Source organism: Lotus japonicus, chromosome 1, assembly GCF_012489685.1.
Source record: "Lotus japonicus ecotype B-129 chromosome 1, LjGifu_v1.2".
Classification (NCBI taxonomy): Eukaryota; Viridiplantae; Streptophyta; class Magnoliopsida; order Fabales; family Fabaceae; genus Lotus; species Lotus japonicus.
This window is the reverse complement of record NC_080041.1, coordinates 117,242,455-117,265,326: the sequence shown is the minus strand read 5'-3', so window position 1 is coordinate 117,265,326 and position 22,872 is coordinate 117,242,455. Positions and strand designations below refer to the sequence as shown.

Here is a 22,872-nt window from a genome sequence, read left to right as displayed (position 1 = left end):
CCCTTACATTCTTCTCTCCAATCTAAACAACACATTAATCAAAATTTGAAATGAGAAGTAATAATAATAGATTTTATGGTAAAACACACTCACCCCAAGGTTTGACGGAATGATATTCTACCTCATTTATCCAAAAATTATACTCCGCCTCAATTTAAATGCAAAATTTAGAGAAGGAAAAACGTATATTGCTAACAAAGAGGCAAATTGACATTACAATGGTAAAGTTTTCAATATATAAATTAGCGACGAACTTAGTACCTCCTAGCGACATAATTATCTTTTATACTCATTCAGGGATCGAATTTAATGCGAAATTTTTTCAGGGATTCGGTTTGATTCCCTTTACAATTTCAGGGACTAAAAGGGTATTTAAGCCTAAATAATTTTAATGTTTTATAATTAGTCTAGTTTTTTACATAACACATTTTTGACAAAACTATTTATTTATGAAGCACTTAAATCAGTTTCTATAACCTTATTGAAATTTGTGTCTAACTTATTAATTAAAATCAGTACTGCAATCTAATTACAAATCTCAAAATTGAAATATCAAGAAACTGTGATTAAAACATATCTTTGTAAAGAGCACTCCTCATTTTAAAAGAGACACATTCGATATCCGCAGCTTTCCTTTAATTTTCCTTCTCATGTTATGTTAAAAAAGAGAGCACAAAAGCAAGTTGATGAAATACAATTATTTGTGTTTTTTCTTTCATAATGCAAAAGAAGGAATACGATAAGATTTCAATTGATATATAGATGTTCCCCTTGATGGATGATCATGACTCATCAGATTATAGGAAGTTGATATAAATAAAATAAAGTTTACTTTACAGGATAAATGACTTGGTTTATTGACTAATTGCATCACAACATGCTCTTTCCTTGACAAAAAAGAATGAAAGGTTATCTGGAAAGACGCTTGCTTTTGGTTAGCTATTTTTGATTCGATAGAGAAATGACACTTTTTGATTGCTTACAATCTAAACAATCGAATAGGATATTATATATAGGCTTAATTACAACTTTGGTCCCCGACGTTTACCAATGCCACGATTTTGGTCCCCCACCTAATTTAATTACATGGATGGTCCCCGACGTTGTAGGCCGTGTGCAACGTTAGTCCTACCGTTTATTTCTTAATGGATGAGACTTACGTGGACGTCTAGTTGGAGAGAAAATGAGATCTGAGGAGAAAGGGAAGCACGTGAGTATCACGTGAACTCACATGAACCTTATATGAACCCATTATACCCAAATCTGAAACCCTAGGGATCTAAATAGCGTTACCTTCTTCGTTCTAGGGAGGTCAGGGGTTTGGGTATAATGTGTTCAAATAAGGGTCACGTGATACTCACGTGCTTCCCTCTCTCCTCATACCTCCTTTCTCTCTCCAACTAGACGTCCACGTAAGTCTCCTCCATTAAGAAATAAACGGTAGGACTAACGTTGCACACGACCTACAACTTCAGGGACCATCCACGTAATTAAATTAGGTGGGGGACCAAAATCGTGACATTGGTAAACGTCGAGGACCAAAGTTGCAATTAAGCCTTATATATAAACAAAAGAAAGAAAAGGGTAATTAAGTATATCCCATAAATCAAGCAGTCTGTAGGTTCACCCCATCTCGGTTGGCGGTTGCATCAACACTTTAAAAGCAGGTTATAACAAAGTGCTCAAATAAACTGAGACACTATCAGATAAACAGGAGTACCACTTGTTGATTTTTTTTCTTGTGTGAATCCATTTCAGAAGAATCTTAATTAACAAGTCTCTCCTGAAAGATGATTTTCTAATACATATTGATGAGACGAGTCTAATCAAATCTCCAGACAATAGAGTTCGTGGATGGGAACGATAGGAAACTGGCGGTGAGTGGTGCTCCAGTGGTGGTTGGTTGCGCTCTAGTGGTTTCTTGCATGTTAGTACTCTAAAACTTAAGTTAGCAAGGGTAAACATTGAAAGGAAAAAAAATTAAAGAAGATTGGTTACCTTAGATGGGAAAAAGACATTTTTGTGCAGTCTACCTCGCACCTTCCTAGTACGAGATTCCGACCATCGGGTTGCCGGTTGTTGGGAACCTCTCTTTTCCCAGTGGATGGAAGGCTAGTCGATCCCTTGGTGCAGGTTGATTGCTCTCTAGTGGTTGGTTGCGCTCTAGTGATTGTCTGCATGTTAGTACTCAAGCAAGGGTAAACACTGAAAGGAGAAAAGAAATGAAAGAAGATTGGTTACCTTAGATGAGAAAATGACATTTTTATGTAGTCTAGCTCGCACCTTCCTAGTACGAGGTTCTGGCCATCGGGTTGCGGGTTGTTGGGAACCTCTCTTTTCCCAGTGGATGGAAGGCTAGTCGATCCCTTGGTGCAGGTTGGTTGCGCTTTAGTGGTTGGTTGCGCTCTAGTGGTTTCCTGCATGTTAGTGCCCCAAAACTTAAGTTAGCAAGGGTAAACACTGAAAGGAAAAAAGAAATTAAAGAAGATTGGTTACCTTAGATGGGAAAATTACATTTTTATGTAGTCTAGCTCGCACTTTCCTGGTACGAGGTTCTGGCCATCGGGTTGCCGGTTGTTGGGAACCTCTATTTTCCGTGGATGGAAGGCTAGTCGATCCCTTGGTGTCGTTTGATCTCTTTAACTCTGACTCTATTCGACGCCTCTGCAGGCTCTTGCGTGTGGTAGACCTCGTCGAGTATTGAGATAGTTAATTGATCTAACTTTGATGTGATAGGGATTAAAGGTTAGGGTAGATTTTGGGGTTAATTAGGTTAACATCTTCCCTTAGTTAGGGGATAGCCAAGAAGTTAGTTTCTGTCAAGTCATTGGACCGTACTCTCGTCCCGACGGGTCCGACTATCGTACTTTGAGGTGAGTAGCTTCTATGGGAGGGAACATTTGACAAGGTTACTAGTCCAGCGCTAGGACTAGTAACTATCATAGATGAGGTACCGTTTGAAGAGGTTATTAGTCCATTACTAGGACGAGCCATGGCTAGTAACCATTAATCCATTATAGATGAGATACCATTTAACGAGGTTACAAGTCTACCACTAGAACTGGTTAAGACTAATAGCTATCATAAACAAGGTACCTTTTGACGGAGGTTACTAATCTATTATGTGTGATGGGGGGTCACTAGTCTATTCTGAGAAGTGTGAACACATACTTAGCAAATGATAGCTTGGACGATGTACCGTAGGATAGCAAGTGGTAGGAGTTGGCCGTTGGGGCCTTGGGGACATATGGATTGAGTAGGGGAGGTTCAGGGATCGATTTCTGACTGGTGCAATTTATCTTTCCGATGAACGAAAAAAAAAATACAATTTAATAAATTTTTGTTGTAAAAAAAACATATATACAATTTAATACGACAAATCACGATTTTATATATGTGATTTATGTCTCTTATTAACATTTTATAAGGGAAACAAAAAAATCGATCACTCTGCATAAGATTATTTTTCATTTTTTTAGTATTTACGAAATAATATCGGTATGCTACACGTTTATAATATCAATCAATAATTTAAAATTATCAAATATATGATAATATTTAAAGTAATTCTACTATTAACATTAAAATTAAGATTCAATTTCTAACATTAAAAAAAATCAATCATTTATTGATATATTAATATAAAGTGAAATTAAAAATTTCTATATCTTAAATATTGATTTTTTCATAAACAATAATATTTTAAATCATAACATACGTTGGATTTTTAAAATACATAATGCATAATCTAACTGATATCATACATAACTACCACATTAATTGTTTGAATCTCTTGCTCGAGGAGTTTGATTCCTAGGAGTCATATTCTTGGGGTGTTTTTTTTTTTCCTTCACCATACTCGAGTCAGAATTGTGAAAGCAATTTAACTTTAAAAAATCCCATATTAATTAAATTTTCCACTAAAATTTTTTAGTCATCAATAAATATTTTTCCTTTTATTTTAAATAGTTTTAATAGAGCACATAATTAAATTCAAAAATATTAAATTTTCATGTATTTAATTAATATAAATCATGTGCTAGGCACAAGTTAGTGTACTAGGTTTTTTTTAACCTAGTTTACTAGTTGAATAAGGAAAGGTGGAAGGGGTGATATTTTCTTGGGAATTATTGAAAAATACATTCAACCAGAAATAAGATGCGGGAATTTTTTTTGACTGTAGTTAAATTAGGGAATATTTGATTGCAAACTTAATTGAAAAGATGCCCTTAATTAAGGAACTTAATGGATGTAGAAATATTTTATAGGGAGCTAATTAAAATTATGTTCTAATTAAGGAACCATAGAATAATGGGGTAAATTAGAATGAACGAATTAATGGTAATTGGAATCAACATTTTGAATTAAAATATAAAAACTCATATAGCATCCACCAAAAGAAGAGGGGTCGATTCATTGATTCATTGATTCCCTTCCTTCAAGGTGTGGATAAAAACACATGTTCATCATGAAAGTCCAAACTCCATGATGGTGCAAATGATGGATGCATATACAAATGAAATTTAGTAGCAATATTGAGGGAAAGAGATGACAGAAATTTATTCCATAAAACAAAACCAATGACAACGTGACTCCTCATTAAATAATGTCTTGTTTTTTAAGTCTTATTTCTATGGAAAATTAAAATTGATAGTCCTTGACATATCAGAAAAACAAAAAATAACTAATTTCAACTAGCTTAAAAAGGGAAATTACATATATTATATAACTAATCTAACTAAAATTTCCCAGCAAGAAAATCCCCTAGAATCATAATGATCATGCAAATATCTTGAGAAAACTTGTTACTGTCCGTGAGTGTTGATGAAGCACTTTGTTGAGTTGAATCGCAATGTTGAACTTTGTTCATCACAGCATTGACATCGGATTTAATTGCTTCATAATCTCCAGATTTGTAAGACTGAAGAGCAAGGGTGAAGGAAAGCGAGACGTCACTATAATCCATATAACACGATTCATAGCGCGATTTCAACCCTGATTCAGTAGTGTTTCTTATGAGAGAGTTAAGAAGGGATATGGTGTTAAAAGCATTGGTATTAGCTAAAGTGATGATATAGCGCGAAAGGCTATCAAGATCTGCACCCAAAGCTACACCCGGAGTGATGGAGTATAAAATAGTAACCCAAGTTGAAGGGTTTGAATGTTTTGAGCAAATGTCACCAACTTGCAATGTCTTGGCTGAGCAAGAGGAAAGAACACAAGAGAGAAAGAACAAGAAAAGGAGAGAGTGTTGAGCAAAGAATCGAGCCATGGTTTTTTGTTATTGATTTCCTCTGCTTTGAAGGGAAGTTGTACCAATTTATAATAGTGGTAGAGAAATATAAAAAGAGGGGAAATAGATGGGATTTGGCAAGAAATTAAGGAAGATATTTTTTTTGGTTACATATATAAGAGGAAGATAAAATAGATTGAGAAAACTGAACTGCAAGACACCTGATTTTATTTATTTATTTGGCGGATATGTTAAGATTGTGCATATTTTTGTTTTTTTAAAGGCTGTGCATATTTTTGTAATGTATGATTTTTGCATTATTTGAAATATCAATTATTAAAGATGTAGGGCCGATTATGTACCAAAAAAAAAAAGATATAGGGCCGATTTTCTTCTTGTAATTAGCAGGATCGGACAATTTCCACCCTCTTTCATGAAAGGAGTTGGTCCTGAAACTTGAGGAGAAAAGGGTTTGTCATACACAAATCTTCTCCCACTCACACATCTCAACGCTACCACCAACCTCTTCCCCTGTCCCCACATTCTGTCTTCACATTCACAAACCCTCACCTCTTTCGTCGTCTCCTTCCTCAGCCACCATGCTTGTTGGCACCTATCTCTCTACCGCTACTATCATTTCTAGTGCCGCCTCCACCGGATAAAGATGCTCATAGTAACCGAAAGTGTCAAATATTTTTTGCCCATCAAATGTTTATTTGCAAAAGGAAAGAATATACCACAAATATTTTAAAAGGAATACACATCCACATGGTAGCAGCTAGTTAGCAAAGCCTTAATTTCCCCCCTTTTGTTTAGTTTTCCACACTCAAACTGCTTCATTTATATGCTTGGCTCTGTATCTTCAATCTTCAATTAATTCAAACCAGCTGCAATACTTTCTTGTCTAAGTATATGGAAACCAGAATACATAATCCAAACTCTGACTATTGAAGCCTACTAGTAGAAGATTTTTCATACAATTTGGCATAAACAATCCTTGTTCGGAATACAACAATCATGCATAGGCCAGCTGCAATAAGGCAGGACCCTGCCATGATAATTGAAGTCAAGAAAAAGCATATGTAACCCTCACACTTTAGTGGCTCACCAACATTAAGCATGCGCAATGCAAGTGATCCTATATGAGCTTGTTTCTCTGCTTCATAATCATATATTCTACTGGCAATGAGACTAGAGAAGATGAGAGTTCCTGCAGGGTTTGCTAGAGTAATGAAATTGTACAATGCACCAAAATTTCTCAAACCAAACAACTCAGAGGCAGTAGCAGGAACAATTGCCCAATGAGCCCCATAACCAAGCCCAACTAGTAAAGTGCCAACATACAATGCCCCTGGCCATCCCATACCAATGATAAGATGCCCAACAATCATAACAAGTTGAAACACAGCCAATGCAGCTGGTCTTGGATACACAACATTCCTGCTCAAACAAAACACAATTAAATTTGGAAACTGAATTACAAGTCTTGATGATAAGGTTATATAACACACCTAATAGTGTGTTTGGTTTCTCGTCCGGAAACTCCAAAATCAATTCTCGTAAAGTCAATTGTGAATGAAGAAAACATTGATCTTTGCATAATCAATTCTTGTGAGTCATTTTGAAAAATTGAATTTAGACCAAAAAATCTAAAGAGAGTATAGTTTCTGCGTTGATCATAATTAATTTTGAGGTTACTGAGTTTCATAACATTACCCAATGAAAAATACATTTTTTCGTAAATGTATTCAAATAGAAATTATTTCACTTTCAACTCACTTATACTGTAATCAATTTTACCAAAATCAATTGCGATATAACTCATCTATACAAGCAAATAAATGTTGAATGAAAGTGTTGTAAATTTTTTACCTCACGACAATCTCTGATATGTAACCCCCTCCAACACGGCCAAGAAAGCTCCAAATACCAATCAAGGAGACAAATATATGAGCATTGTCATATCCAAGAGACTGGCTCATCTGACCAAGATTGTCAATCACAGTCAACCCAGATCCACCACCAAAGACAGTTGAAATGAAAAGAAGCCAAAAATCTGCATTAACCAAGGCTTGTGTCAAGGTAAAATCTTCCCCTCTTTGTGGTCCTCCTCTTCTCTTCTTAACCCCCAATTCATCATCATCAATATCCATCAGTTGAGATTTTCCTGGTACATTACTAGGTGATTCTGGAAGAAGTGATTCTTCCTCTTCCTCTAGAGGTTTTTGTTCCGGGCCGAAACTCAATGAGATAGGAATCACAATTGGGACAATGAGGATCAAAATGAGGATCACTGTGAACACTGTGGTAACAGCTTGACTCAGATCAACTAAATCTTGGACAACCATGACACCAATCAAATAAGCAGCCAATAGGAGACACACACCATAGACAAATGTGAAGTTTTTGCCATCTGAAGGCTTCACCTGTTTGTGACCTTCTACTGGTCTAACAATGAACATAAGAGCTATTGCTATCAATGGTGGACCAACAGCAACCATAAGTATCAATGATGATGGATCTGGGGAATGGAAAACTAAATAGATTTGTATGAGGATGGCACCGCTCAAACCACCAAAGCCCTTCAAAATTCCAACCACAGGTCCCCTGTTTTGGGGGAAACTTTGCACACAAGACACCAGAGCAACTGTGTTGCAGTAGGTTTCAAAATTTGTTCCTACAAATATAAGAACACACATCTGCAGAATGTGGTAAATACAATAAGTGTTTCTTTCACAGTAGAATCACACTTACACTAAAATACATCGAGATATCTCCACAGTTATCAAGCCAATATCTCATTCCACAGTTATCAAAGTATCAAACCAAGTAATAGGAGACTGTTTGATAAGTTTTTTACATTCACAAAAATTGAGAAATGAACCTTCAACTACTTACTTTAGGGATGAGAAGTGCTGAAACTTGGGTGAGAAAAATGTTATGGCGCATGTTTTTTAATTAACACACTCCACAACACACTCCATTTGGATCCATACTAATTTTGAAGTAGATTCAAGTAAAATTTAATTTCCAAATAGATTGCTACTCAACAAAGAAAGAAGAGTAGTTTTTTCACGCCACTTGATTTTATATAATATAGGTGTCATGCATCTTTGCCTAGAATTCAGAAAAATAAATTGCATCTTCTAGGATTCGATCCCTAGAGACCTCCCTCACCTCAACCCATGTATCACCTTGCTCTTACGACTTACCTAGTTTGCAAGTTTTCAGTCATTTTAATTTTTTTAATTCTAATGTTTATTATTTATTATTTCTTTTACGCTTGCAGGTCATAATTTTTTTTACGCCTTAAAGGTGACATTAGACAATCCCACCAGAAAGAAAGGTAAACACAAAGCAAGAAAGCAAACAAATATGAAGAGTTCAAAATTGCTAATTCGAGGAAGAATTCAACAAAGTTAAGAGAAAGAGTACTCACGAAATGAATTAACGGGATGGTGCCATGGTGGTGATCAATGATAAAAACTCCAAAACAAAATGAGGGTTAAACAAAAGATAGACTCACCGCCCATAAAGGGAGAGCAGGAACTTGAGCAGTAACGATCATCCAGACCCAACCATACCCAATAATGCCCAAAGCAGCACCAACAAGAAGAGCACCCCACATAGGCAAAACCGCACACAAGATCCCAGTGATGTACCCAACAGTGCCACCAAGATCCTTGGCAACTCCCAACATGGCAACCTGCTTCTGATTGTAGTTGAGGGAGCTTTTTATAACAGGTGATATGCTTCCAAATAAGTACCCAACATTCCCCCATGATTGCAACCACATTGAAGCCACAAACACCAGCCATCTGCTCTTGTACAAGGACACAAACTTCTCCTGCAACGCACTCATCACCAAGGCTTTTGACCTGCTTCAACAAGGTTCCTCAAAAGATAGTGCATTATTGTGTATTACTATTTTGTGTCATCATGTGTATAATTATTGTAATATTTAATAAAGGCGGTTTCCCGCATGGAATTTTAAATTGGGAGGACGGGACGTGGGTGGGACCGTGGGACATATATAACTCGAGTTTATGTTATCTTATGTTATGTTAGGTGAGTAGCAAACTCAGCACCGGCCCAATAATAATAATATATGAGGCCTAAAATAAATATTTAAAGTGAAGCTTTTTTTGACTTAGTATTAATATTTAGTTTTTTATGGGAGCCCTTTTTACTTAGTAAAAAAATAATTTTGAGGCCTTTTTTACTTAGTAAAATTTATTATTTTTTAGAGGTCTAAAGCCCTTGCTTGGGTGGTTTTACCCTTGGACCGGCCATGAGCAAACTATTTGAGCTCTTTCATGTTTGATGTACATTTTATTCACCAAGAAAACGTGGCATTTATTAAAATCCAAACATACCCTCTCCTCACTGATTAGAAAAGTGACTTCATAATATTATAAGTATCAATCAACCCACTAGCTAGAATAAAGTATTAATTAACTACCTCATTGTAATTAACTACATCAAGACTTTCTGGGACATGATTAAAGAGATCTAAATGAGGATGGCGAAAGATTTTTATCAGAACGGCAAGTTGCCTAAGGGAGGTAATGTATCTTTTATTACTTTTATAGTGAAGGTTGAAAACCCATTGGAGTTGAATGAGTTTAAGCCAATCTCGTTGGTGGGTTTACATATAGAATAATGTTACTCACACACCTCTATTTTGAGGTGTGTGAGGTGGAATGATGAGAGAGATAGGAAGAAAAGAAAAAGTAAGGGAGAGAAAGTATGAGATGTGATAGATGGTAAGAGGAGAGAGATAGAAACAAAAAGAGGTGGAAATGAAGTGTTTTAAAAATGAGGTGTGTATATATCATTACTCTTTACATATATAATCATATCAAAAGTAAGGTGTCATATGACTACGTCTTTGGTGGGTCAGTTAAAAATTGACTCACGATGCTACACATAAAATTTTAGATGTAGTGACAATAATACCCTCAATTTATTTATTCCTTGAACAATATTATCCTCATCTTCTTCACTGGTTCTCTGCACTGTGCTAGCAAATCTGAGAAAATCTGCTTCTTTTTCTCAACAGCTTATCCTTCTGACTTATGTGGATGATGATGACCTCATTCCAAAACCAGGTGATGGAGATGAATCTGATGGTGGCTTAGAAAACATAGATGAAGAAGAACAACCCTCTTTATTTTTTCTCATCCTTTTCTGTGATTCAAGGGATTGAACCAACTGCTCCAACTCCTTCATATAATCTATTGCACCCCAATGATTGAAGCTTGGTCACCCTGTTTCATGAGAGAAAAAGGAAAAAAAGATTGGATTTTTAACATGAATAAAGCAAAAGAAGGGGATTTGAAAAAATGGGTATGTCAATTTGACTCCATATTTCAAGAAAGATAAGAAAATAGTTGCATACCCTTTGAATATATTGATTCTCCACATCTTCAAGCACCTCAAACCTCCCCTACCCAGATCCTCTTCCATGAGTCCTAAGAATCAGATCCAAAAAAAGCACTGAACTGAGCAAAAGTTTCAATTTTTTGTTTTAGTTTGGCATTCAGTTTGAGTGTTTTTTAGGCAAATTACCAGATTAAGTGTTACTAAGGTTGAGTGAGAAGATCAACACATAAGAGAGAGAAAGAGACGCGCAAGGAGAGAGAGCCCAGAAGAGAGAGGAGGGTTTGTTGATGACAAAGATATTTTAGTAAATTCAAATTTCTACTAACTTTAATCTCAACCTGTCAATTTAAAATTAATATATCCAATGGTTGTGAATAAACTGAACCACAGTGGTACAGTTTTTAAGTACTGTACCACCGAAGCCAATACCGTGTCATATGTTGTTTACATATATAATCATATCAAAAGTGTTGTCTAGGAGGTTGAGGAATGTTTTGGGGAAAGTAATTGATGAGAGGCAATCAGCGTTCATAGGTGGAAGGACAATGTTGGATGGTTGTGTTAGCCAATGAAGTAGTGGAAAAAGCTAAAAGGCCAAAAAAAAAAAAAGAATGCATAGTTTTCGAGGTGGAATTTGAGAAGGGGTACAATTCTGTTAATTAATTGGTTGGAATTTTTTGTACTACAAGATGAGAAGATGAGATGTAGCAAGGTATGGATCAAGTGGACCAAAGGTTGCATTGAATCAACGTCAATGTCAGTGTTGGGAAACGGAAGTCCAACCGAGGAATTTCGTAAGAAAAGAGGTTTAGGATAAGGCGAGCCCTTGGCTCCATTTCTGTTCTTATTAGTTTCAGAAGGACTGGGTGGATTGATGAGGCAATCACATGAAAAGAATTTGCTCAAAGGATTCAAGATCCGCAATAGAGAGGTGGAGGTTGCTTTGCTTCAATATGCAGATGATACGTTATTCTTTGGGGAAGCCACAAACCAGAATGTGTTAGTTATGAAAAGCATTTTGAGATGTTTTGAGCTGATGTCCGGACTAATGCTTTGTTTGGTAGAGAAGAGAGAGATAGAGAAGAGAAAGTAGAGAATAGAGAAGTTGAGTAAAGAGAAATAGATGAGAAATATAGTAGATTTATTTGGTTATTTGGTAGGTAGAGATAAAGAGCAGAGATATGAGAAATAATGATGTGGAAGAGAGAGAAAAAGTTGACTTTTAATTAAAATAATAATTTTAAATACAAAAAGTGCGTCAGATGCAAATAGTGGCGGTTGCGGTTTAAAACCGCCACTAATTGCCAAAAATGAAAAAAAAAAAGTGAGCCAACCTCAATCTCTTCGCAATCGCGAAGAGATGAAAAAGTTAAGGGGGAAAAAACCCACCCCCAATCTCTCTCTCACCTACCATTAATGCAAACCATAAAAAGGTTACTTCTCTCATCTCTCTTTTATCTCTCTTTCTCTTCTAACAAACAAGGCCTAAAGGCAGGGGCGGAGGCACAGTGGGGGTTACTCCCTGCTGTAGCCACCCTGGAATTTTGATTTTTTATTAACAAAAAAAATTTGAGTCTCATATATTATATTTTTTTAACTGAATAGCACCCACGGACCCACCATTACCTACACTCTCTTTTACTCTTTCAGTCTTTCTTATTATGTGTGAGACCTTTGCACTTTTTTAATATATTATCACTTACTAGATAGCTTGTTACATACGAATGTACAAGTACTGATTACCTTTTTTTTTTGTAAAAGCAACAACACTACAAAAAAATTGATCTATCTTCAATCTTGCCTCTGTTACCTTCTTCAAGCGTTCAATAGGGTTTTTCTCTGGCTGCTGCTTCAAGAATTTAATCAACAAAATCTTGATTTATCTTCCTCAATTGGTACGTTGCTGCCACTGCCACAATTTTTTTATGGGTGCTGTTTGTTTTAAGCCCTCTTATGGGTGTCGGTTAGTATCTCTCTTGTACTGAAACTAATTTTATATTGATTGTGTTTATAACAAATTGTTAGTTATTTATAATTTTTTTCACATTCTTTATATGATAAAAAATTAAATTTTCTTATAAATTATATTCCTTTAGATCTTAGCACCCCTTATAAAATTTCTGCCTCCGCCCTGCCTAAAGGTGAACTTTTCTAAAAGTAAGCTTGTTGGTATTTCGATCTGTGGGTACAAGGGAAACACACCAATATGCTACCATGCTGACTTGCAAAGTTATGACAATCCCTTTTGTGTATTTGAGAATTCGGATAGGAGCGAATCCGATGAGGGCGGTAACGTGGGAACTAGTGATAGACAAATTGAGGAGGAAATTGGCATAGTGGAAGCATAAGTCTCTATCCTTTGGTGGACTATGTCTCTTGAAGAGTGTGCTTCTATCTCTTCCTTTGTTTTACATGTCGTTTTTTTCAATTCCAAATGTGTTGCTAATCGATGTAAGAAAGTTCAAAGAGAGTTCTTGTGGAGTAGTGGAGAAGGGGAGAAGAAGATGGCATGGTAAAGTGGGACGTAGTGTGTAGAACATTGGGAGGGGGTTGACAGTGAAGGACCTAGCTAGTTGGGTTTATTAATGCGTTGTTAACACAATGGAGATGTCAAGTACTAACTGACCACGAAATTAAGTTTGTGGTGCAAGGTGTTGAAAGCCAAGTATGGGCTAGTGCAAGGTGTTGGAAATGATGTAAGGATATATGTAGGATCTTTCTGGGGTAGAGATTTGTGGAAGGATTAGGGGGAGATGGGGAGATGGTTCGAAGAAAGCATTCATAGGAAAATAGGGGATAGGAGGAATACTTTGTTTTGGCATCACAAATGGGTAGGAAAGATTGGAAATCTGAAGATGAAGTATAAGAGGCTCTTTGATATGTTTGTACAACACCATGAAGTCATTTCTGAAATTGGGGTGTGGAAGGATGGAAGGTGGGAGTGGAAGTTAAGGTGGAGAAGGGAGCTGTTCGAATGGGAAATACTTGGTAACTTAATGCATGAATGACATTTGATTAATGCATGAATGACATTTGATTGGTTCGGCTTTGAAAATTAAGAAATCCTATCTAATATCCTATAAAAAAAATCAATTGTTTTTAGTTTTTGGTTTGTTCATTTTTAGTCGTATCGGATTTCGATTTTTTCAAATTGGATTTGATTTGTTATGCTATAATTTTAAAATTGAGGGTATGTTGGCTTCAACTCATATAGAGGAGGTGATTCCCCGTATTATAGTTCAAGTTATAGGAGCTGGAGGACATATGAGTTGGTTAGGGGAGGTCTAGGGATCGATTCCTGATTGTGCAATTTAACTTTCTGATGTATCAAAAAGATATATAGAGGAGGTGAACTAATGAGAAATGACTCATTTCTTATTTTATTAAAACTCAATAAGACAAAATTGAGTTCTTGAGGTATTTTAACCCCCCTGTTCCTCTCATGAAAATTAACTAAACAAGAAAAGTTAAAAAAATCATAAAGGGTTAATTCTTTGTCACCTCGTGTATGCTACAAAGATGCAAGTACTAGCCAACGTTATATAATAACATTTACAGCATCTTTGCAAATTAGTCGATATGTCCGAGTGGTTAAGGAGACAGACTTGAAATCTGTTGGGCTACGCCCGCGCAGGTTCGAACCCTGCTGTCGACGATTCTTCTTTTGTTGAATTTTTTTGTAAACTCTGATTGAAAATAAGCACAGCAAACCTAATAATTCTTATGAATAGATTCTGAAACCTTGATGTTTTCTGCCCCAATCGGCAGGACAATTTCAAATTTCCAAAGAACCATTACAATTACAAACTGAATATGATTGAATGTATTAATGGATTCCACTTATTCATTCCTTTTTAACGATTTCCTTGCAAACCCATCTCTGACCAGCAATTTTTTTCTCCCTTGTTATGTTTAATTAAGCATGTGCTGATTCAGCTTGTAGGTTAGCTGAATAAGAATATCTGCAATAGAGATTTTAAAATAAGTAATTTGGATCCTCTCCAGCTGTTGGAGAGTCCAACAGTGTATATCACCCTTAAAAAGATTTAGTTTTAAATTATTTTTTTTATAAAAGCTATTGGTATGCATTTAAGAGTAAGAATTAGTGGTATGGATTCAAAAATTTAATTTAATTACATATCAACAAGAAGCTTATCGTACCAAATAGGACAAAATTACATATCAATCAAATTGATTTGTTAAATATATTAATTTAATTTTAATGTTATATACAGCTGGAGAGTCCAACAATGTATAACACCCTTAAAAAGATTTAGTTTTAAATTATTTTTTTATCTCAACAAATCTCACCCATGAATTATTTTGATCTATAAAAGATATTGGTATGCATTCAAAAATTTAATTGGTATGCATTCAAGAGTAAGAATTAGTGGTATGCATTCAAAAATTTAATTTAATTACATATCAACAAGAAGCTTATCGTACCAAATAGGACAAAATTACATATCAATCAAATTGATTTTTTAAATATATTAATTTAATTTTAATGCTATATACAAGGGGAGATTGATTTATCCATTAATTATGGTTCTTTTATATAAGAATATGAGATTAAAGAAAATGTATGTATAACAGATTTTACATTGACATCCAATTGCATTTTAAATATTTGTCATGTCATAATTTCTTTTTAAAAATACTTTAATCAAATAAAAATTTAAAAACCACGAAACCCCTTAATAGTTTTTTTTATAGGCAAATGTTAGTTGTTAGTGCCGTTAGTAAATTAGTCTTCCTCAGGATTCGAACTCTGGACCCATATCACCCTTCATTCCATCCAACCTGGACCGCTTCGTGATTTGGACCGGATGAGACACCATTATTAGGCTGGACAAACCATTTCAGGGGACGCATCCGGGCCGTCTCAAGGCTGGGCCGCACGGACATAGCAGTGACACCGAGCCGGTATTGTTACTCCAAGAGGCCCATCCATCCAAAATTATCGTAGGGCCAACACGGGCATGATGCTTTGACCAGACCAAAGACTCACTCAACCGCGAATGACGGCAGAGTCAATGCTACAGCTAGGTCCCCCTCAATTACGGATGACTCACAACCTCAATTACGGATGACTCATAACCTCAATTATGGATGACTCACAATCACAATACGGACGACTCACAATCACAATACGGACGACTCACAATCACATCATGACCGACGGGAAAATCAAGAAGTCCACCCTGATCAGTGCGATCCGACCGTTTTAGTCAATGGACTGTGTAATTGGAATGAGAGCTAGGGTTGGAGACTCACCTACTATAAAAAAGGGTCTTCTGTATGTATCAAAGACATCTTATTTTTCACTCATGCAATACAAACACACTTAGTCATTTTTATTGGTCTACTGACTGAAAGTTCATTCGTGAACACTGGTGCCCACCGTGGGGCCTCGGTAAAACTCTTCCCGAGTCCTCAAGGAGTACTTGTCTTACTACCAACGTTGAAGAAGAATGGTAGACACTAGATCCACCACCACCGGCTCTAATGGCCCGACTCCTCCAACTCCACAAACGGAGGAGGCCATGATTGCCTTGATGGCCCAGATGCAGCAGCAGAGCCAGACGATGCAAGCCCAGATCGCCGGATTGGAAGAGCTCCACCTAAAGAACCAAGCGTTGCAGGCACAAGTCGCAGATCTAACTAGGGATCGGAGGCAACCGATTTTTCAAGCCGAGCCGGTCATCGAATTCCAACCGTTCTCAGAAGCCCTCGCGACAGTCATGATGCCGGAAAACTTAAGGACTTAAGTCCTCGACTCTTATGATGAGACTACCGATCCCCGTGAACATCTGTCCGATTTCAATACCAAAATGTTGATCAATGGCGCAACCGAACCGCTAAAATGTAAGATGTTCCCAGGGACCCTAAAAATGGCGGCGCTGACATGGTTTGCAAGCCTTCCGGATGAGTGAATCGTTACCTTCAGCGACTTCTCACAGCGCTTCTTGTCTCAATTTTCCGCGAAGCAAGCCAACCAAGTCACCTCTGCAAGCTTGTTCAACATCCGGCAGAAAATAGGCGAGACATTGAGGGACTACCTATTTAGGTTCACTAATGTTTTCATGCAGGCTAGAAACAAAGATCCGACAATTTGTGCTGAGGCGTTTGAAAATGGTTTGTCCGCGAGTCCTTTCAATGGGGACCTGTCCATTTGTCACGCACAGTCGTTAGATGAAATTCGCATACGGACAACTCCGTTCATCATCCAAGAGGAGAACAACCGTCTGAAAGCATCCCGAGACGAGGAGGAGAGAGCTCGCCACTCTGTCACCCACACCAAGCGGGCGGATCTGCCCACCGAGCGAGGGAACCTTCGCCAAGATGCCCAGGGTCAAGACCAGACTAGTCCGGGCTGACACATCAACGCTGTGAGAAGCAATGTATGGATAAGACGGAATGACTAAGCGTTCACTCCGTTGAAGGCTCCTCGTTACCAAATCTGGAAGGAGGAGCTCCAGTCGTGACACCGACAATCGTGCTAACCTACGCAAGCAGGTTGTGCTATATCCCGCTCTTGAATGCCAACAACTTGTAGGTCTACTACAGATAGTTCTCTAGACTTTAAAACGCCCTAAGCTTTTGTTGTTTCAGTTTTTCTGTATTTGACGTTTGTTTCTTGTTGAATGAAGTAGAGAATGTTCTTTTTTCTCCCACTATCGGGGACATTTTTTCTCATGAGGCCCATATTATAAAATCTCAAATGCAGAAGGACTAGCCTTGCCACTTGGTTCAAAATCAAGTGAGCTCCATCTCCGCTGATTCCGGTCGGTCGTTGAGCCATGCCACCTGGTTCAAAACCATGTGAGCTCCATATCTCCGTTTACTTCGGTCAAACATCGAGCTTGCCACTTGGTTCAAAATCAAGTGAGCTTCATCTCCGCTGACTCCGGTCGGTCTTTGAGCCATGCCACTTGGTTCAAAACCAAGTGAGCTCCATCTCTGCTGACTTCGGTCAGGCGTCGAACCTTGCCGCTGAGATTCAATCCAAGCGAGCTCTATCTTTCTGTTGACACTGATCAGCCATGGCGTCTTGCCACTTGGTTTCATCCTAAGTGAGCTCAATCTCTCCTCCGACTCTGGTCAGATGTCGAGGCCTGCCGCTTGGTCCCTACCCAAGCGAGCTCTATCCTCCCATTGACTTCGGTCATGTTACTTTAGAAGACTCATCCTACTACAATTATTCAAGAGTCAACTCAATAGTAGGGGATCCTTCCGCAATCACGCCTGGAGCTAGCCTTTTATTGTTTTTCTAAGTGATGATAAATTATGGAAGGGTGCACGGTGAGACAGCCGTAAAACACAGAGAAGAGTGAGTTGGGAGACAACCGACTATGAAGGCCAATTCCATGCGAGAGACATCCGTTTGAATGTGGACAATTTTTTCTAAGGCTTTTGTGTCTTTTCCAGCCACAAGCCTTGGGGGGCTGTGGACCGCTCCGTGATTTGGACCGGATGAAACACCATTATTAGGTTGGACATACCATTTCAGGGGACGCATCAAGGCTGTCTCAAGGCTGGGCCGCACGTACATAGTAGTGACACCGAGCCGGTATTGTTACTCCAAGAGGCCCATCCATCCAAAAATACCGTAAGGCCAACACGGGCATGATGCTTTGACCAGACCAAAGACTCACTCAACCGCGAATGACGACAGAGTCAATGCTACAGCCAGGTCCCCCTCAATTACGGATGACTCACAACCTCAATTACGGATGACTCATAACCTCAATTACAGATGACTCACAATCACAATACGGACGACTCAAAATCACAGCACAGATGACTCGCAATCACATCATGACCGACGGGAAAATCAAGAAGTCCACCCTGATCAGTACGATCTGACCGTTTTAGTCAATGGACTGTGTAATTGGAATGAGAGTTAGGGTTGGAGACTCATCTACAATAAAAAGGGGTCTTTTGTATGTATCAAAGGCATCTTATTTTTCACTCATGCAATACAAACACACTTAGTCATTTTTATTGGTCTACTGACTGAAAATTCATTCGTGAACACAACCCTTATATCCCTAGCTCTTACCACTTGAGCTAAATAGCTAATCATCATCTTCTCGCTCACGCAAGTCTTGACCTACCTGTGTAATGGTCACCTTTCATTACTCAACCATAGTTTGATTCGCCATTTTCATTTCTTCAACACCTTTTATAATTAATTGACGGGAACACCATACTTGAAATTTATGGACTTTATGCTTGAAACAGAATCCTTTTTTATCCTAACAGTGAGTGAAACTGAAACTATGAGAAAGAGAGAGAGATAAAGATCGAGAAAGAGAGGGGCGAAGGTTTGCGAGAAGAAGAAGAGGTAGCTTTGGGGTCGTGCGATTCACAATGGCGCCGTTGGGGTTTTGTGTTCTGACAGTCGCGCACATTGAAGCGAACCAAGGCTTAGTGGTGAGGAAACTTGGTTTGATAGTGGGTAGGTCTAGACTGGACAGACACGGTGCTTGATTTTTATAAATTTAATTTAGTAAAATTCTTTTAATAAATCAATATATGATATGGCACAAAGATCAAATTTGATTGAATGTCAGTGTAAAAGTTGTTTACACTTGCATGTCCATTAAACTCTAAGAATATACCCATATTTCACATTTGGTATTATTTTTCAACCCGGGAAAGAAGCAAACGTATTTCATTGAAACAGAGACATGAAATACGAGAGTTTTGATGGGGAAGTTGAGACATTGAGCGATATCGGATTTAATGATCGTGTTGTAATGGAAAAGAGATAGAGAGTAGAATAGTAAGATCATCTCCAATATAATATTTCAGTTATGTGTCTTCATCATCCGTTCATCAGTCGAACCTATCAGCTATTGGAAACTCCTTATTTACTCTAAGTGCTTGTAATTGGTTCGGGAGAATTAATGTCAGGCTATTTAGGAAATATCTCACAATCTAATAATTTTAATAAATCAAAGATCATAAGTTACTTTAAAATATATTAAAGATATTGACGAGTTTTGCATTGGCCGTCGAGATCTCACACAACCCTCCTCCTAAGTGTCTTTGACGGATATCACCACTCGTTTGGATCCTCTGCCGTTGTTGGAGGGTCCAACAGTGTATATCACCCTTAAAAAGATTTAATTTTAAATTATTTTTTCACCTCAACACATGTCACCCATGAATTATTTTGATCTATAAAAATTATTGGTATGCATTCAAAAATTTAATTGGTATGCATTCAAGAGTAAGAATTTGTGGTATGCACTCAAAAATTTAATTTAATTACATATCAACAAGAAGCTTATCGTACCAAATACGAAAAAATTACATATCAATCAAATTGATTTGTTGAATATATTAATTTAATTTTAATGTTATATACAATGGGAGATTGATTTAACCATTAATTATGGTTCTTTTATATAAGAATATGAGATTAAAGGAAATCCATGTATAAGACATTTTACACTGACATCCAATAGCATTTCAAATATTTGTCATCTCATAATTTCTTTTTAAAAATACTTTAATCAAATAAAAATTAAAAACCCACGAAACCCCTTAATAGCTTTTTTATAAGCAAATGTTAGTTGCTAGTGACGTTAGTAAATTAGTCCTTCTCAAGGTTCGAACAATGGATCCTTCACCTTTCATTCCATTCAACTCTTATATATATCCCTAGCTCTTACCACTTGAGCTAAATAGCTAATCATCATCTTCTCACTCACGCACGTCTGGAACTACCTGAGTAATGGCCACTTTTCGTTACTCAACCATAGTTTGATTGGCCGTTTTCATTTCTTCAACACCTTTTATAATTAATTGAGGGGAACACCATACTTGAAATTTATGGATTTTATGCTTGAAACAGAATCCCATTTTTTCCTAACAGTGAGTGAAACTGAAACTGAAACTATGAGAGAGGGAGAGATAAAGATCGAGAAAGAGAGGGGCAAAGATTTGCGAGAAGAAGAAGAGGATGCTTTGGGGTCGTGCGATTCACGGTGGCGCCGCTGGGGTTTTGTGCTCTAACGGTCGCGCGCGTTGAAGGGAACCAAGGCTTAGTGGTGAGGAAACTTGGTTTGATGGTGGGTAGGTCTAGACTGGACAGACACAGTGCTTGATTTTTTTAAATTTAATTTAGTAAAATTCTTTTAATAAATTAATATATGATATGGCACAAAGCTGGAATTTTATTGGATGTCAGTGTAAAAGTTGTTTACACTTGCATGTCCATTAAACTCTAAGAATATACCCATATTTCACATTTGGTATTATTTTTCATCCCGGGCATGAAGCAAATGTATTTCATTGAAACAGAGACACGAAATACGAGAGATTTGATGGGGAAGTTGAGACATTGAGCGATATCGGATTTAATGATCGTGTTGTAATGGAAAAGAGATAGAGAGTAGAATAGTAAGATCATCTCCAATATAATATTTCAGTTATGTGTCTTCATCATCTGTTCATCAGTCGAACCTATCAGCTATTGGAAACTCCTGATTTGCTGTAAGTGCTTGTAATTGGTTCGGGAGAATTAATGTTAGGCTATTTAGGAAATATCTCACAAACTAATAATTTTAATAAATCAAAGATCACAAGTTACTTTAAAATATATTGAAGATATTGACGAGTTTTGCGTTGGCCGTCGAGATCTCACACAACCCTCCTCCTTTACCCGGGCTTGGGACCGGCTATGCAAGCATAGGCAGAGTTAAGATACTTTAAAATATGCTAAGAAATAATTTATTTATATATTTATTATATATAAAAAACAACTTGTGCATATCATCCATGGGCATTAGAAAAGCTAGTCATTCACGGAGATATACTAAGGCTTATGGTGTTGGTGGAGACTCATTCAATCCAAAATCTTCAAGGTCTTCATTATCAAGGTATTCATCATTTATTTCAATGTCAACCACAAACATATAATCCTCCAAATAAAATTCAATTTTAAAATATGAGGCATTTGATGTCTCTTTAAATTCATCCCTCACATTAATGTCTTCCACACAAGGCCCTATAGAACCTGTAGTTCTGGATAATTCTCATTGAAACAAATGCCCCCAATGTTGACGCCCCAACAACCCCTAAAGTCCAAATGGTCAAGTTATGGACAACATGATAGTATTCGAAGAATTCATGTGTTGCTTATGAGATGGTAAGTATGTCCAGATGCTTTAGTTTTGACATGTTTGAGGCAATGACAAATTCCTCACCTTCTTGGAAAGGTTAGCGAGAAGTATCTTTCACGTTCATGTTTCGGTGGAGAACTTCTAACACTTTGCAGTTCTTGCCAATTATCTCTAGCGCTTAGGGCCAATTTTGAGGAAGCAGCTCAAATCTAAGGAAGTAATCATAAAGAGCTTTGTAGTAAATTGTTCCAAAGTGATTATATGATGGAAAAATTTACTGGTGTGATTATATGATAGAGCAATTTACTACAAAATTTTCAATGATTACTTCCTTACATGTGAGTTGCTTCTTCAAAATTGCCCTCCCCTCGAGCGCTAGAGACAATTGGAAAGAACTGCAAATACACCTGAAAGATACTTCTCGCAAGCCCTTGGAAGATGATGAGGCATTTGTCAATGCCTCAAACATGCCAAAGCTAAAGCATCTGGAGATGACCTACAATCTCATTAGCAACACAATCATTTTTCGAATTTTGTCAAGAAGTTCTCTGCTTGACCATTTGGACTTGAGGGGTTGCTGGGGTGTCAACATTGAAAACATTCAAGTTCAGTGAAAATTATCCATAACTGCAAGTTATGGGGCCTCATACAGAAGACATTTATGCATGTGAATGATGAATTTGAAGAGGCCTTAGATGCCTCAAATTTTGAATTGAGTTTATTTGAAGGATTTTGTGTTTGAAGGTGACACTGACATGGATGATAAATACCTGAGAATTAAGGACCTGGAGATTTTGGATTTTTTAATACTCCTCCATCTCCATAAGCCTTAGTATCTCCCTGTGAATTACAAGGTTTTCTATTACCTCTGGTTGACATGTACAAGCTTTTTTTATAATCAAACAAAAAAATTATTTCTTAGCATATTTTCAAATATCTTTTGATCTCTGACTAAACATATTAAAACAAAACTTGAATAGTTGAAAAAATAGAATCTCATCAAAAAAAAAAAACTAAACTAGAATCCAATTAATGAGGATATGAAACCAAATAAAATAATTCAAAGTCAAATTAACAATCGATAATAGAGCCAATAAAACACAATTGAAGCAAAGT

At 37.1% G+C, this 22,872-nt stretch overlaps 1 protein-coding gene and 1 non-coding gene across 2 annotated transcripts; one reads left to right on the top strand and one right to left on the bottom strand.

Moving 5' to 3' along the window:
• Positions 1-5,917: 5,917 nt before the first annotated feature.
• LOC130729712 (protein NUCLEAR FUSION DEFECTIVE 4-like) lies at positions 5,918-9,171 on the bottom strand. Its single transcript, XM_057581545.1, has 3 exons — positions 8,760-9,171; positions 7,106-7,932; positions 5,918-6,673 (listed from the first exon to the last, which is right to left on the bottom strand). The coding sequence occupies exons 1-3, from the start codon at positions 9,093-9,095 to the stop codon at positions 6,178-6,180; spliced, it is 1,659 nt and encodes a 552-aa protein (XP_057437528.1). The 5' UTR covers positions 9,096-9,171; the 3' UTR covers positions 5,918-6,177.
• A 5,020-nt stretch (positions 9,172-14,191) lies between these two features.
• TRNAS-UGA (transfer RNA serine (anticodon UGA)) lies at positions 14,192-14,273 on the top strand. Its single transcript has one exon. It is a non-coding gene; the product is annotated as a tRNA-Ser (tRNA).
• The last annotated feature ends 8,599 nt before the right edge of the window (positions 14,274-22,872 follow it).

Excerpts from the sequence above, each read along its gene's own strand:
- LOC130729712 (XM_057581545.1), bottom strand. The coding sequence starts at position 9,095 with ATGAGTGCGTTGCAGGAGAAGTTTGTGTCCTTGTACAAGAGCAGATGG. Across the intron at positions 7,933-8,759 it reads CTGCTCTCCCTTTATGGGCG|ATGTGTGTTCTTATATTTGT; the intron begins GTGAGTCTATCT and ends CACATTCTGCAG. Across the intron at positions 6,674-7,105 it reads ATATCAGAGATTGTCGTGAG|GAATGTTGTGTATCCAAGAC; the intron begins GTAAAAAATTTA and ends TTGTTTGAGCAG.